The 16647-nt window shown below is 41.9% G+C and overlaps 1 protein-coding gene across 1 annotated transcript in view; it reads left to right on the top strand.

Annotated features, from left to right (window-relative positions):
• TPST1 (tyrosylprotein sulfotransferase 1) overlaps positions 1-16647 on the top strand; it is an 86045-nt gene that overhangs the window by 48655 nt on the left and 20743 nt on the right. The window contains exon 3 of the mRNA XM_056137622.1: positions 3113-3311. Coding sequence (XP_055993597.1) covers positions 3113-3311 — 199 coding nt within the window. The remainder of the gene's footprint in view (positions 1-3112; positions 3312-16647) is intronic.

Below are 16647 nucleotides of genomic sequence, written 5' to 3'. Positions count from 1 at the left end.
TCAGATGTGGTGGGAAGGGAGCAGCTTTGGGCTTGCTGGACCCTGACACATTCTGCTTCCCTCTCTGTCTCAGATGGGTAGGGGTATGTGCACTGCAGCCCACGCAGGAGGTTGTCTTGGACTTGCTTCACCTGGAGCTGCTGCAACCTCTCCACTTTTCTCTTGCCTAGGTGGATATTTGGTATCTGTACCACATAGGGGTACAGGAACATAGGGCTGGAGCAAGAACACAGCGGGTAGGGCAGTTTGCCTTGCACGCAGTCAACCTGGCCGAGCCAGGTTCGATTCCTTCGACTTTCTCAGAGAGCCCAACAAGCTACCAATAGTATCACGCCCGCACTGTAAAGCCTGGCAAGCGGCCCAGTATGTATTCGATTTGCCAAACACAGTAACAACAAGTCTCACATTTGAGATGTTATTGGGCTCGCTTGAGCAAATCGATGAACAACAAGAGGACAGTGCTACCGCATAGGGGAGAGGTTGGCTTTGAAGTTTTTTTTTTTCTTTTTGGGTCACACCCAGCGATGCTCAGGGGTTACTCCTGGCTCATGCACTCAGGAATTACTCCTGGCGGTGCTCAGGGAACCATATGGGATGCTGGGAATAGAACCCGGGTCAGCCGCGTGCAAGGCAAACGCTCTACCCTCTGTGCTATCGCTCCAGCCCTTGGCTTTGGGCTTTGTTGATGCTAAAGTCACAGTGATGATCCTCACAGTGACGATATTTACCTTTCCGATATTTTATTTACCTTACCGCCTGCCCCTTCTCCACCTAGAGTTTAGGATGGTACCTGACAGCAAGGGAGCCCCCCAAGTTTAACCGTTTGTACACTCACCCTGTGTACAAGCAGATTGCTAGATTCGACTTGATTTCTTGGCAAAACTCTGTCAATTAGACATCTCTGCAACCCCCGCCTCTTCCTCCCTCTTATTTTGTACCTTAACTGTGCCTTTGGTGGATGTCAGGTGTCAGGCCAAGTTTCATTGCAAAGATGATTTCAGGTCCCTCCAGTTTTCCTTTCTGGATAGAGTTGTGTTTTTTTTTTTTAGGTAAAGAGAATTTTATGTGCCCCATGTAAAATTCTGTATCTAGCTCATTTTCCCTCTGTTTCCTGCTGTTTGAGGATTGGGAGCTCTCTCACTTTACTCCCTACTCTGCCAAAACCACAGTATTTTGTGATACCTTTCCTTGCTGTCTCGTACGACAAAATGCTCTGGCTTATCTCTGACTTGTCATTTCTTTTGTATGGCCCAGTTCGTTCTCTCTCTCTCTCTCTCTCTCTCTCTCTCTCTCTCTCTCTCTCTCTCTCTCTCTCTTTTTTAAACAGCAACAACAAAAGGGTAGAAATTTGGGGCCAGAGAGGGTGTGGCTGCTGCCACTTGCCTGGCTTGTGGCTGATCCCAGTTAGATTCCTAAGCAATAGGAATTGGGTCCCCACCAGAAGCGGTCCCTGAGTACAGAGCCAGGACTAAGTTTGGAGCAACAGTGTGACCCAACCCTCCAGCCACCCAAGGAAATATCACTTTTTAAATATTTTGTTAGATGATTGAATATTTATTCAAATATAATAAATATAAACATTAAAGCATAAAAGTTTTTAATAAAATGTTTGTGAAAATTAATTTCCAGGTTAAGTGGCAGAACATGCTTATTCTATAGTACTGAAAATCGTAGGCACTGAAACTCTGGTGGAGAGACTTATAAAGCTGTGGTCCAAGGGAGCCAGAGTGATAGTCCAGTGGGTAGGGCATTTACCTTGCACGTGGCCTAAATTGTGTTCAATCCCCAGCATCCCATTTGGTGTGAGTAGGTATGATTTGGTATCAGAGCCAGGAGTAGACCCTGAGCATTGCCAGGTGTGCCCCCGAAAAAAACAAACAAGAAGTTGAGGGGCAAACAGAATGATCTCTCTCAGATGCAGGAGGGGCAGACAGAATGATCTCTCTCAGATGCAGGATATAAAGAAACATGGCAGGGGAATACAAAAAAATGCCAAAAATCAACAGAAACCTAGAACTGGTCTTCAGTAGGACGCTTACCACTGGGTAATTGGTTTCTGTGGGGAGACTTTGAAAGAGGCTCTAGGAAAATGGTGGAGGGGAGCAGACAGTTGGTAGACGGTGTGGTGCTGGGAGTGTTTTGTGCATGAAACCCTACCATTAACAGTTTTGGTGTCTAAAAATAATTAATCTTTAAAAGAAAATCCTAAATATCACTTCATTTTCTTCTTTAAAAAAGTGATTCCGGGGCCGGAGTGATAGTACAATGGATAGGACATTTGCCTTGCACACAGCTGACCTGGGTTCGATCCCCGGCATCCCATATGGTCCCCGAGCACCGCCAGGAGTAATTCCTGAGTGCAGAGCCAGTAGTAATCCCTGAGCATTGCTGGGTGTGATCCAAAAAGAAAAAAAAAGTGATTTCTTCAGAAAGATAGAATAAACAAATGTTTTGTATTCTTAGCAGATCATGGGTTAGATGTTTTTTCCTCCGGTATTTTATCTTGAAACATTATCGGATATAAAAATCATAGAAAAAAATTTAGTTACTAGCTATAATTAACATTTTGTTCTACTTGATTTATCACATATCTTGCCCTCTCTGCTCATTTATCGTTTCATCATGCTAGTTTGTTTTTTATGCATTCTAAAGTTGACTGACTGTTTTTCTTTTCCTTGCGGGGGGACACACCCCTGGTGGTGCTCAGGATTGTAAGGGACACCCGGGCTACACCTGGTTGTTCGGGAGATTAAACCCAGGGTTTCACACATGCATGTCATGTGCACTATATGACCTTTCCATCTCTTATGTAAGCAGTCTTATCTTCATTTTTTTTCCCTGCATGTTTCAATTAAGGGTCAGTACATTTTGTGCTGATATTTTCAGCTGACACTTCTTATTTTTTTCTAGAAATCCGAAATTCCCAATAATTACAGTCATATTTAGAATATATAAATACAGTCTGGCAAATAGAGTTAAGCCTGTATTAATGCCCTTTCTTAATAGTGTTGAACTTGTCATTTAAAGTTACCAGAAGTAATTTCAGGTGTTCTTTTATCTCTACTTTTTTGTATTCTAAATATAAGTAATTATTCACATTACATCATTTCAGAGTGGAGAGATCTACTGACCAGGTCATCAAGCCAGTCAATGTGGCAGCTCTATCCAAATGGGTCGGGAAGATACCATCAGATGTTCTACAAGATATGGCAGCGATTGCACCCATGCTTGCCAAACTGGGATATGACCCATATGCCAATCCACCTAACTATGGAAAACCTGATCCCAAAATCCTTGAAAACACCAGAAGGGTAAGTTTTGTTTGGTTTGGTTTTGGGGTACCGAGGATTGAACCCAAAGGACATGCGTTCAGTCACTGTGAGCTGCATCCCCCCAGCTTACATCCCGTGACATTTTTCTGTTGGTGGTGGGGAGACTCCCAGTTCAGTCAGTTCTCTGGAGGCCAAGGGGCCCTGCCCGATAATTCTCAGCTAAAGGAGCACGGTTCTGTATGTGGGTCCACGGATGCAGGGCTGTTCAGAGAGCCTGTGCTTCAGGGATTGCCTGCACTACCCCAGTGATGCTGGGGGTCTCCAAACTGTAGCTCCAGGGACCACTTGGTACAGGGCTCAACCCAGATGAAACACATGTGGAGCATGCTCCTTAGCCCCTGAACTGTCTCTCTGACTTCACAAGTGAAATTTTGAGAATGTTGAGTAAATCGAGAAAAATTCATATGAAATTGACCCTGAAAACGTTTCTTTTTTTTGGAAAACATTTTAATTTTGTTTCTTGTTTCCTTATAAAATTTTAAATTTTTAAGTTATTTCTTAGAACATAGAATGTAAAGTACAACAAATATACAGTCTGGCGAACTTTTCCTTTCTTTAAGAACTGGACGGACCCTGTGTCGCATGTACAAAGACACGAGTTTGTTTTCAGACTTTCTGTCTTCTGTTGTTTTCCAGATGCAAATGCCCTACCCGCTGTACTATCGCTCGAGCCCCAAAGCTGCTTTCCTTTTAAACCTTTGTTTAGATAAGGCATGCTTGCTTGCTCTCTTTCTTTCTCTCTCTTTCCCTTTCTTTCTTTCTTTCTTTCTTTCTTTTTCTCTTTCTTTCTTCCTTTCTTTTCTTTTTATTGAATCACTATGAATTTCAAAATTAACAGAGGTATTCATAATTGTAATTATGTATGGATATTAAGTGTTTTATAATGTGTTGTGCCGCCACTTTGCGGCCGCGCTGTCCAGAAAGCATCCTGGAGCGTGGCGGTGGCTGGGTAGTGGAGGTAGTGGACCATCTACCAGATGGTCAGACTTCTTCATCAAGATCATGAACGATCGGTTTGAGGCTCTTCATGTTCCTAGAACGAACAAACGCCACTGGGCTACACTAGCACGCAACAGGGACAAATGGAGACGTTACTGGCGCCCGCTCGAGAAAATCAACGATTAACAGGAAGTCAAGTGATCAAGTGATTCATAGTTGAATTTCTGCCATACAATTTCCACACCAGTTCTTTTACCAGTGACTAGTTTCCTCCACCAATGTCCCCAGTTTCCCTCCCTCCCCATGGCAGGCACTTTATATACCTACTTCAGTTCTCTATTCTCCCTCAGAGTGACCACTTCCCTCCACCAGTCTTGGGATATATACCCTTCCCCGACCTATCATTCCCCCACCCTTCATGAAGTGGCAAACTTCCTACTGTAAAACCAGTTCTCTTGCTTATTGTTTCTATTAAGGCATGATAGTTGAAAAGTAAACATTGATCACACTATTAGAATTTTTTATTACTTTGTTTTTGTTTTCGTTTTTATTGGTTTTGGGCCCACACCCAGAGGTGCTCATGGCTTCCTACTGGCCTGCGCTTAGAGATCAGTTGAGATTGTGGCTCAGGAGCCACGTGTGGTGCTGCCGGTAGAGCCCGGGCCGGCTGTGCACAAGGCAAGCAAGCACCTTACCTGCTATACCACCTCTCTGACCAAGTTTCTGTTAAACCTATTAAAATCTTTTAAAATACAGGTTTCATTGATGAATGTGATTGAGCCTTTTCAAGGTATTACATGTATGTATTCTTTGAGGAACTGTCTCCTAAGTTTTAAAACACGTTTCAGATATATATATATATATGTATATATATATATATATATTGCTTTTGAAATCACACCCGGTGGTGCACAGGCCTTACTCCCAGTTCTGTACTGAGGAATTACTCCTGGCGGTGCTGGGGGACCATATGGGATGCTGGGAATCGAACCTGGGTCAGTTGCATGCAAGGCAAATGCCCTACCCGCTGTGCTATCACTCCAGCCCCACGTTTCATATGTAATAAAGTTTTGTAAGTTACATTCTGCTGAAGATGAAGTTTGTATCAAGTTAGCATACTAATATACTTCTTGGTAATTTCTCGTGATTATTAACTTGTAGTTTTCTCCTGTCTACAATAAGGAAATGGTTTTTATAAACCCAGGTAGAAGTGCAGGTGATTTTTAGAGGTATTTCAGGCAGTAGGCATTATACTTTTTCTTCAGACGTGTTGCCTTTCTAGATTATTTTTGGCTTATATAAATGGTAAGTTGGGAAGAATGCTGTGTGGTTTTGAGGCCGTGTCACATTACATACATATTTGTGGCTTTTGAAAGGGTTTCAAAAACATGCTAGGGAGGCAGACTTTTTTTTTTCCTTCTTTTATCTCTAAAGTGACATAATTTTGAGGAATAATGCCAACTATAATCACATTTTAAGTCTTTTATTGTAATGCATGCAAGCTGATAATCTTGTTTTTGTATTAGGAATTTTCATAGGTTTAATTCAACTCAAATCCCTTATCTTCAAAGCTTTTTGTATAAAATCTTAGATGATAATGACCTACTGTTTGCTGGGGGATGGGGGGGCAGGTACCATACCCACCACCAAGGTACTAGTATCCTTCCATCATTATCACCAAGCCCAAGGCTTTGTTTTTATTAACCATTATTTCTTTCCTTACTTTATTTCTATATATAGCACACATGAGTGAGATGATCTGGTATTTATCTTCTTCCTACAGACTTAATTTTACTTAATAATTCTATCCATATTATAGAAAAATGCAAGATTTCATCTCTTATAGATATACACTTATTCCATTGTGTACATATCTAACAAATTTTCTTTATTCATTGTTGGGATGTTGGGTTGTTTCCAAATGATGACTATTGAAATAAATTAGGTGTAAATATAGTTCCAATTTTTTTGTTTTCGTGTTCTTGGTTCTTGAGATTGGTACTAAGGAGTGGAACCGCAGGGTCAGATGGTAGTTTCATTTTAAATTTTTGAGAAGTCTCCAGGCTGTTTTCCATTGAGACTGATCAGATGACAATTCCACCAGCAGTGAATAAGGTTCCTTTTTCACATCTGTGCAAGCGCTGATTGTTTGCTTTCAACCTTTTGTATATAGATCATTCTAAGTGGCTTAAGGTTTAGATATGCATTTCCCTAATAATCAGTGACAAAGAGGGCTGGAGCAATAGTCCTGGGTCGGGCGCTTGACCTGCACACAGCCAACTCCCAGAATCTGTTCAATTCCCAGACCCCATTTGGTCCCGAGAACCAAGCCAGGAATAAGTGCTTGGTGTGAACCCAGAACAAAATAATTCAGTGACAATGAACAGGTTTTTGAGAGTACATTTTCTTGGCCATCTAAATATCTTCTTTAGAAAGTTGTCTGTTCAGTTCTTCTTTCTATATTTTTCATGGGGTTATTTTATGTTGTTGAGTTCTGTAAGTACTTTATGTATCTTTATCAGAATTATGATATGAAATGAGTATTTACTCCAATTCCACAGGGTTTTCTTTTATTTTAGGCAATTTTTTTAAGTGCAAAAGCTTTTTAGTTTGATACAGTCCTATTTATATTGAGGTTTTGTTTATTTTTGCTAATGGCGCTGAATCATTGAAGACTCCTCTGAGATCAGTTTAATGAAAATTTTGTTTATGTTTTCCCAAATGTATTTTTTGGATTTAGTTACAATGCTGAGGAATTTTTGTTTTGTTTTGTTGGAAAAGGCCACTTAGTGGTACTTAAGAGGATCTGGGAACCTCTCCCAGTGTTTCTTGGCCAACTGGGCCAGTGGCTCAAGACGAGGGCCCAAGGATATGGTGCTGGTCAGGCCCTATGGTGCTGGAGGTCTTTCAGGCTACCCTGGCAGGGTGTAGGACCCTCCACACTCATACCCAGAGTGTTCAGAGATCTCTAGGGCTGCACCCAGCAGTGCTCCAGGGACCAAATCTGAGGGGGATCAAACCAGGGTCAACTGTGTGCTAGACATGAGCCTTAAACCTTGTACCTTTCTTTGTCCCCCCAATTTTGAGGACTTTAACTCATTTAAAATTAACTTTTGTGTTTGATATAAGATAGGTTTCCAGTTTTCTTTGTGTGTGTGTGTGTGTGTGTGTGTGTGTGTGTGTATCTGTTTTCCAAGCACTGTTTAAGAAACTTTTTTTTTTTTTTTACTTTTTGGGTCACACCCAGCAATGCATCTGGGTTACTCCTGGTTCATGTGCTCAGGAATTACTCCTGGCAGTGCTCAGAGGACCATATGGGATGCTGGAAATCAAATCCGGGTCAGCGGCGTACAAGACAAATGCCCTACCCGCCATGCTTTTGCTCCAGCCCTTGAGAAACTTCTTTATCCACTTAATGCATTCAGCTCTTTTGTCATAAATTAACTGTCTGAGTTTTCCCCTTTTGGCTCTTGATTTTGTTCCTTTTGGTCGGATAGTGATTTTATTCCAGTACCATGCAACTTTGATTATTATGTATTGATAGCATATTTTAGGGCTGGAGCAATAGCACAGCGGGTAAGGCATTTATTTGCCTTGCACATGGCCAACATAGCCAACCTGGGTTTGATTCCTCCACCCCTCTCAGAGAGCCCGGCAAACTACCAAAAGTATCTTGCCTGCATGGCAAAGTCTGGCAAGCGACCCATGACGTATTCAATATGCCAAAAACAGTAACAACAAGTCTCACAGTTTGTTGTGAGATGTTACTGGTGCCAGCTCGAGCAAATTGATGAACAACGGGAGGACAGTGCTACAGTGGACAGTGTTACAGTATATTTTAAGTTTAGATAACGTGATGTATTCCTTTTCTTTTTTTTTTTTTTGCTTTAGTTGTTTGGGGATTTTTATGTTTCTGTAATCTGAATTTCAGCAGTATTTGTTTTATGTTCTTGAACAGTGCCGTAGGAATTTTTATGGGATTGCCTTGAATCTCAGTACAGTGATTTTGGTAAGAAGGCCATTTAACATTAACTCTTCTAATCTATGAGTAAGAATTTTGTTTTCATCTCCTTTTCTTATCTTCTACTTATTTTAACAGTGATGTATATGGAGTTTTCAGCAAATAGTTCTTTCACCTCCTTGTTTCCTGGGTATTTGATATATTTTTTTTACATTATTGTAAATGGGCTTGATCTTACATTATTTGCATATAAAAACGCAACAAATTCTTAAGTGTTGATTTTGTAGCCTGCAACTTTATTGCTTCTTAAAGTTTTTCTGGTGGAGTCCTTTGGGGTTTTCTGTAGTGATAATTTAGCTTCTTTTCCAACTTAAAAACCATTTATTACTCTTTTTGACCTTACTGTTAGAACTTCCAATAGTGTAGTTAATAGTAGCAGTGAGAGTGAATATCCTTATATTATGCTTATCTTAGAGGAAAAGTATTCAGTTTTCTTGCTATTAAGTATGGTGTTAGCTGTGGGTTTACAATATATGATCTTTGCTATATTGAGGCAAATTTCTATTTTGTTGAGGGTTTATAGTCATAAACGGGCATTGAATCTTATTGGATTCTTTCTCTGCATTTATTAAGGTTTTTGCCTTTCGTTAATGTGTTCTGTCAATGTCTGAATTGTGTATATTGGAGGATGTTCAATATACACAGTTGAACCATCCTTGCTTGCCTGGAATAAATCCTATTAATCATTGTTTATGATTCATTTAATGAACCATTGAATTTGGTTTGCTAAGATTTTGATGAGGGCCTTTGCATATTTTCATTAGGGATATTTGTTAACTTTTTTAGTGATGTCTTCATCTGCATTTGGTGTCAGGGTAATATTGACTAATAGAAACTAGAGGGATTCCTATATCTTTGGCTTTCTGAAAGAGCTTGAAAAGGATATGTAGTACCTTTGAAGGAATGGAAGATCTAATTAGTGAATTCTGAAACTGAGCTTTTTGATTTGGGATAAACTTTTGGCTATTGTTTAGATTCCCTTTCCCTTTTTTTTTCTTTTTGGGTCATACCTGGCAATGCACAGTGGTTACTCCTGGCTCTGTACTCAGGAATTATTCCTGGTGGTGCTCAGGGGACTATATGGGATGCAGGGAATCGAACCTGGGTTGGCTGCATGCAAGGCAAATGCCCTACCTGCTGTGCTATCACTCCAGCCCCTCCCCCCCTTTTTTTACTTTTAATTTTCTTATACTTTGAGTAAGATGGTTGTATTAATATCAAAACAAATGGTATTGATATACAAAATTACTGCACCATGTCACACCAAAGAGACATAATCTTCCACCATTATGTCTCTATGTCACCTCAGTTCTGGTCAGTATTTCCCCACCCACTCAACCCCACACCTTCCAGGGGTTTGGATTATCAGTTTTATTGCCATGATAATTAAATGGGAAAAGAACAGTCTTTTCAACAGATAGTTCTGGGGCAACTAAATACTGAAGTTTGACCTCTTCTCTAATACTGTGCTCAAAACTTAAATGAAAATGGGCCTAAATTGAAATCCTAAAACTGTGAAATTTAGAAAACAGCATAGGAGTAAATACTTATGACCTTATATTTGACTAAGACAGATATCACTTTTTTGTGTTGTGATACCAAGAGTAAAGTGACAAAAAGAACAGGAAAATGGTATTGCCTTAAAAATTAAAGGTTTGAACTACAAATAACATCATTAAGAAAGAAAAGCATTGCCATAGAGGTGTGGGGATGGGGGTGGGGTTGGAGGCGGGTCAGGAGGGAAACTGAACATTGGTGAGAAATGTACACTGGTGAAGGGATGGTTGTTGGGATATTGTATGACTGAAATCCAATCTCAAACTTTGTAACTGCATACCTCGTGGTGATTCAACTTCACTGTTATCCTGTTGTTCATGGAGTTCCTTGAGCAGGCACCAGTAACGTCTCCATTTGTCCTAGCCCTGAGATTTTAGCAAGTGCCACATTGGACGCTCTTTCAGGGTCAGGGGAATGAGACCCATCATTGTTACTGGGTTTTGGCATGTCAAATACGCCACGGGGAGTTTGCCAGACTCTGCCGTGCAGGCAGGATACTCACGGTAGCCTGCTGGGTTCTCCGAGAGTGAGAACTAGACAGTAAGAAGCTGAGCGCTTCCGGGAGCTTGGTTTTACAGTCTCTGGATCTTGGCCGTTGATGGGATTACACGGTGGTGGGGGCAGTTGGTAGGTGTAACTGTCTGGCTACTGGAATATGGGGGATCTGGGTAGAGGAATCCCAGTCCCCATCCGAGCAGCCTTGGAGATCTCAACTTATTCAGTTGATTCAATTAAAAAAAGGTTTTTTTTTTAATGTAGGAGGACTGTTATTTATTCAGCCATTGATGAAGCTGATTGAATCGGGCATGAACTCTGCATTACTTTCTTTTCAAATTTCAGAATGTTAGTTTTATTATTATTATTATTATTATTGTTATTTTAATCACCGTGAGATACAGTTACAAAGCTTTCCTATTTGAGGTTCAGTCATACAATGATCAATCACCCAACCTTCCACCAGTATACATCTTTCACCAAGTACCCCGGTATCTCCCCCCCATCCCAACCCTCCCACTGCCTCTATGGCAGCCCATCTCCCCCATACTCTCTTTTGTATTATTTGTTATGAATAGCATAAGATGTCGCCATGCTTGCTCCTAGAATTCTAAAATTTTAGATAATTAGGGCCTGGAGAAATTTCTGCTGAGAGCTGCTCTGTTAGATGATTCTTTGTGTGTCTCTGGATCATGACCATTAAGGAGCTCAAGTAGCAGCCGGAGACAGTTTGTGGGCATGACTTCCAGGATCTCATGGGATGGGGGGGATGAGAAGGACCAGCCCATCTCCAATTCTTGGAGGCCTGGAGTTTGCTGCCACCGAAGCCGCGTGCTTGCACTTCTCATTGGGTTCTGGAAGCTGGCGGCCACCAGGGTTTTTAGGGGAAAAGTGAAGGGACAATGCCTGCCCCCCGCCCCCCCATCTGAGGCACCTTGGTGAAGTTGGCCTGGCTTAAAGTCCAGAGGCATCTCTGCGGCAAACTGCTTGATTCAGAGATTCTTTTGTGTGTCTTTGGATCATGGCCCTTGTTTCCATCTTTTCCAGAGAAATAAACTATTGGCATATGCCGTGCAGGGCGTACCCGCAAGCCCCCATTGCACCTCACCGCCTGCCCTAACTGCGCCTTTTGATCTCTTTGAAAATTTATGGATCTCTGAAATAAGGCCAATAAATGAGCTTGTATAGCTGAGCCAGAGGTGGTTTGTGAGTGTGGCTCCCACATACCTAACTTTTGGCCATTTAATTTCTTGGTAAACTTGGCCCCAAGTTCTTGGGGTCCGGCCAAAGGTACAGCAGCAATTTTGGATTATTTTGGAAATCTGAAGGCACCATCAGGCTGCTGATGCACTTACCCTGCAGGTACAGGTTGACCTGCTGGGGGCACCATACCCCCCTAAAATTTTTTTTAGAGAAAGGAAGGCAGCACAGAGGATGATATCTAAAGACAAATATGGGATATAGAATGAACAGACAGTTCTGTGGCTTAATAATAAGATTTTACATCACCCTGTATAAAACGGGCAAAGAGGGGCTGTAGAGATATTACATGGTGAGAAACTTGTCTTGTATGCAGCTGACACTGGTTCAATTCCCAGGACCCTGTATGGTCCTCTGAGCCCACGGAGAGTGATCCCTCAACGGAGAGCTGGAGTCAGCTGTGAGCACTGTCTGATGTGGCTCAAAGCCAAAACCCAATAAGCAAACACTGTGAATGAACAAATTTCCAAAGCTATAAAAGGAGCCGCTAAGCACATGAACAGATGTTTAACTAAGACAATGCAAGTGAAAACGAACTACTTCACATTCACCTGGATGCGCTTATAATTACACAGAAAATAGCATGATAGTTCCTCAAAAATATTAAACACAGAGTCACTGGATATGAACACAAAAAAGATAAAACTGACACTTTTAAGTTATATGCATACCAGTGTTATTGCAGCATGATTAATGGTAGCGCACAGATGGGAACAACTGCCCAAGGTCCAGCCACTAGTTACAGATGAATAAGTATCACAAAAGGGGTCAGAAGAGCAGGTCAGAAAAATGAAGTTGATAGCATTCCCAGGCCCTGGTGACAGTGCCATGATATGGGAAAAGCCCAGGAGGCAGAAGTTAGGAAAACTTGTAGGCCAGGGACTTAGTTGGGGTTTCCAAAAGTAAGGCAGGAAATGGTAGACAATTAGCTGGTTTAAATGATTTGGGTGGATTTGTGCTAGAGGGTTGTGCCAATTTGCTGGACCCGGAGTCTGTTGAAGGGAGAGTAATCTTCTAGGGTGTAGCTGCCAGAGAGAGGACATAGGGCCTTGTGTTAGTTTATAACAAAGACAGCTTTGTTTTCTATAAGAATTGACTAGTTCTAAAGAGGTCATTTCTTTCTAGTCAGAAAAGGGTGTGTGTGTGTGTGAGAGAGAGAGAGAGAGAGAGAGAGAGAGGAGAGAGAGAGAGAGAGAGAAAGAGAGAGAGAGAGATCTGGTAAAAGATGGTATCAGTCCCAATTTCTAGTAGACAGTGAGTCCTCCATAGTATGATGATTAGAAAAATCGCCTTATAAACAGAATTTATAAGTACTATACTTAACAGGAAAATGTTAAGATTTTGGACCACTTAAATTTTTTGTGGTCCATATTGCAAATGACAATATCCAAAAGGAGAAACAGAGAGACAGAGAGATAGAGGCAGAGAGAGAGAGAGAGGAAAACCACCTATCTTAGACACAGGCAGGGACTTGGGGGTGATGGGAGGGAACCTGGGGACACTGGTACTGGGAAATGTACACTAGTGGAGGGATGAGTATTGGAATACTGTTTGACTGAAATCCAATCATGAGCATCTTTATAAGGGTCTGTCTCACAGTGATTCAATAAAAAAAAAGGTTTAAAAATTTTTTTTATTTGGTCCAAGGGCTGGAGATAGTACAGTGGGTAGGGTGTTTGCCCTGCACGTGACCGACCCTAGTTCAACCCCCAGCACCAAATATGGCCCCCTGAGTTCCCCAGGAGTGATCCCTAAGTGCGGAGCCAGGAGTTAGCCCTGAGCATCGCTGGGTATGGCCCAGGTACCCCAAGGAAATAAATGTATGTGGTTCAACAAGTAAAAAACTTCCCAAAGAGAGTTTTGGATGAAACCCAGTTTCCCTCTCCCTCCAACCCTTAGTGTGTTTCCCCACTGATAATATTGTTGAATTCTCTACCTTATTTTTTTTGTACAAAAGTGGGTAAAATTTTTATTTAAATGTTCTGTGATATTGGGAGATGATCTCCAACAAGCTCCTAGGTGGTTAACTTTCAGTGGGAGAACTGAGGGGAGAGAAGACAAAGGAGCTTGGAGGAACCCAGCAGCCTCCTTCACAGCCGCCAGTTCCCAGATTACCTGTCAGGAAAAAGGCCTTTGTTGAATTCCGGCCTGCACCTAATACTCTTCACCGGATGCAGGCCCATTGAGCTTGGTGCGCTTGGTTCTGGCTTCTCCATCGTGGGGTTTTTTTTTTCCTTTTTTGGGTCACACTCAGCAATGCACAGGGGTTACTTCTGGCTCATGCACTCAGGAATTACTCCTGGCGGCCCTTGGGGGACCATATGGGATGTTGGGAATCGAATCCAGGTCAATCATTTGCGAGGCAAATGCCCTACCCGCTGTGCTATCGCTCCAGCCCCTTCCCCACCCTGTTTGCTGTCTCCTGCTGTGCTGAAGTACCTTTGTAGTCAGCCCCTGGGAGACTGAGGGTCCCACTGCCTGTTGCTTTTTTCCTTCCCTGCTGCTCTTCACCCAGTGACGGGAGGTTTAAGTGTGTGCACGTGGCTGCAAGGATCAGGGTACAGGCGACCACAAAAGGAGTTATCAGTGGGAGGAGTGGATGTCGGCCTGCAAGGTGGCATGAGCAAGTGGGGAAGGGGTGGGCCAGGCTAGCTCAGGCTAGAGCCTTTGCCTTTCGGTGTGAGGCTAAGGTCAGCACGTTCCCTTCCCAGTGCTGCCCCTCGGCTGAGGGTGATCCCAGCAACCGGACGGACAAGCACCGCAGCCTGTGTGCCAGCTCTGCAGCAAAGCAGCAGAAGGGGAGGAAAGGGAAGAGCAAAACGAAAGCTCAGATTCTTCTTTAAGACATTGCTATTGTAGGGGCTGGAGCAATAGCACAGCGGGTAGGGCGTTTTCCTTGCACGCAGTTGACCCAGGTTTGATTTCCAGCATCCCATATGGTCCCCCAAGCACCACCAGGAGTAATTCCTGAATGCATGAGCAAGGAGTAACCCCTGTGCATTGCTGGGTGACCCAAAAAGGGAAAAAAAGACATTAAAAGACATTGCTATTACAAAAATTAATCTTTGTGGTCAGGGAGCCACACCCAGCTGTGCTCAGGGAACCAAATGCGGTGCCGGGGATCGAACCAGGGTCAGCCACATGCAAGGCAAGTGTTGTACTGGAAGGTCTTTTCATTGTCCTCCTCACTTGTTTTTAAGTTTAGTATACTTACAGAAAAAATGGGAAAAACCTCTATTACATATGATAGAATCATTGTGTTCTAGATTTATTGTTTTAAAAACAGATTTTTTTTAATTAATTTTTTTTTTTTTTTTTTTTGCTTTTTGGGTCACACCCGGCAATGCACAGGAGTTACACCTGGTTCATGCACTCAGGAATTACTCTTGGTGGTGCTCGGGGGACCATATGGGATGCTGGGAATCAAACCTAGGTTGGCTGCATGCAAGGGAAACACCCTTCCCGCTGTGCTATTGCTCCAGCCCCAAAACAGATTTATTTTAAAATTTTGCTAACTTACTCTTCATCTCCATCTCTTCTGCACACATGTATAGACACATGTGGGGGGGGGGGTTGTTTGTTTGTTATTTTGGTTTTTTTTTTTTTGCTGCTCTGCTTCTGTTTTTTTGAAAATTGCAGATACTGCTCCAGCAACATAACTAAGAATAGGAGCATTCACCAACATACGTTATTGTTACCAAATTGAAAGAACATATCTATGGGCTTTTTGCTTTGTGTTAGGACTGTATAATTGCCCTTTCTGTAGCATTTTGTTTATACCTTTTCTCTCATTTATAAACTATAGAAAGACTCACAGTAAGAGATTTTCTTTTACCCACTCATCAGCTGATGGATTGTTTCCATGTCTTGGCTGTCTCTTCTGAATAATCTGTCGTGAACATTGGAGTACAAATGCCTCTAAGACAGTGATACTCTTTTCTTTATTATATGTTAGTTCTTTTTCTTCCCCCTTTGGTGAGGGAACACACCTGGTGATACTCGGGGGTTACTTCTGGCTCTGCACATGGAAATCACTCCTCACAGTGCTCATACTATATGGTATTAGGGGATCAAACCTGGGTCCCCAGCATGCAAGGCAAACACCTTGTCTGCTGTGCTATCATTTCTATTTTTAACTTTTTGAGGAAACGTCATACTATTTTCCCTAGTGGCTACACAATTTACATTGCTATTTTCTCCACATCGTTATCCAAATTTGTTCTTTGTCTTTTAAAAACAATCATTCTTGGGCTGGAGAGATAGTACAGTGGGTAGGGTGTTTGCTTTGCATGCTGCCAATCCGAGTTTGACTCCGTCTTCCCAAATATGCCCCTCCCCACACCGAGTTGACCAGGAGTAATTCCAGAGCACAGAGCCAGGAATAACCTCTGAGCATTACTGAGTCTGGTCCAAAAACCTAAAAATAAAAGTAAAAGCAATCATTCTGGGTTTGGAGAGATAGTACAACAGGTAAGGGTTGCCTTGCATGCCATTGACCCAGGTTCAATCCCTGGCATCCTATATGGTCCCTTGAGCACTACCAGGAGTTATTTCTGAGTACAGAGCAAGGAGTAATCCCGGAGCATTGCCAGGTGTGGCCCAAAATCCAAAAATGAAATTAAACAATCATCCGAAGTAATGTGAGGTGATAGATCTTTAATTGTGATTTTTGATTTGTATTTCCCTAGATAATGCTGTGCTTCTTTTCACCTGATGGCTTTCTGCAAATTATCTATGAAAAAATATATGTTCAGTTCTTCCCTTTAAAAAAAATCAGATTGTTATTTTGTATGAGATCGTTGTACTTGGATGTTAGTTTCCTTGTCAGATACTCAATTTGCAAATACTTCCTTCCATTATTTAGATTGACTTCATTTTGTTGATGGTTTTCTTAGCTGTGCTTTTTGTTTGACCTTATACCACATATTTTATTTTTTCATTAATGTCTTTGTTGTAATGATCAGGTGAGGGAACAGATCTTATTTTTTTAGACCACAATAAAAAACATCTCAGAAGTAAAAATTTTTTAAATGGAAAAATCAA

This window comes from Sorex fumeus, unplaced genomic scaffold (genome assembly GCF_029834395.1).
Source record: "Sorex fumeus unplaced genomic scaffold, SorFum_2.1 ptg000126l, whole genome shotgun sequence".
Lineage (NCBI taxonomy): Eukaryota > Metazoa > Chordata > Mammalia > Eulipotyphla > Soricidae > Sorex > Sorex fumeus.
Note: the sequence above shows the minus strand (reverse complement) of the source record. Positions and strands in the feature narration are given on the sequence as shown.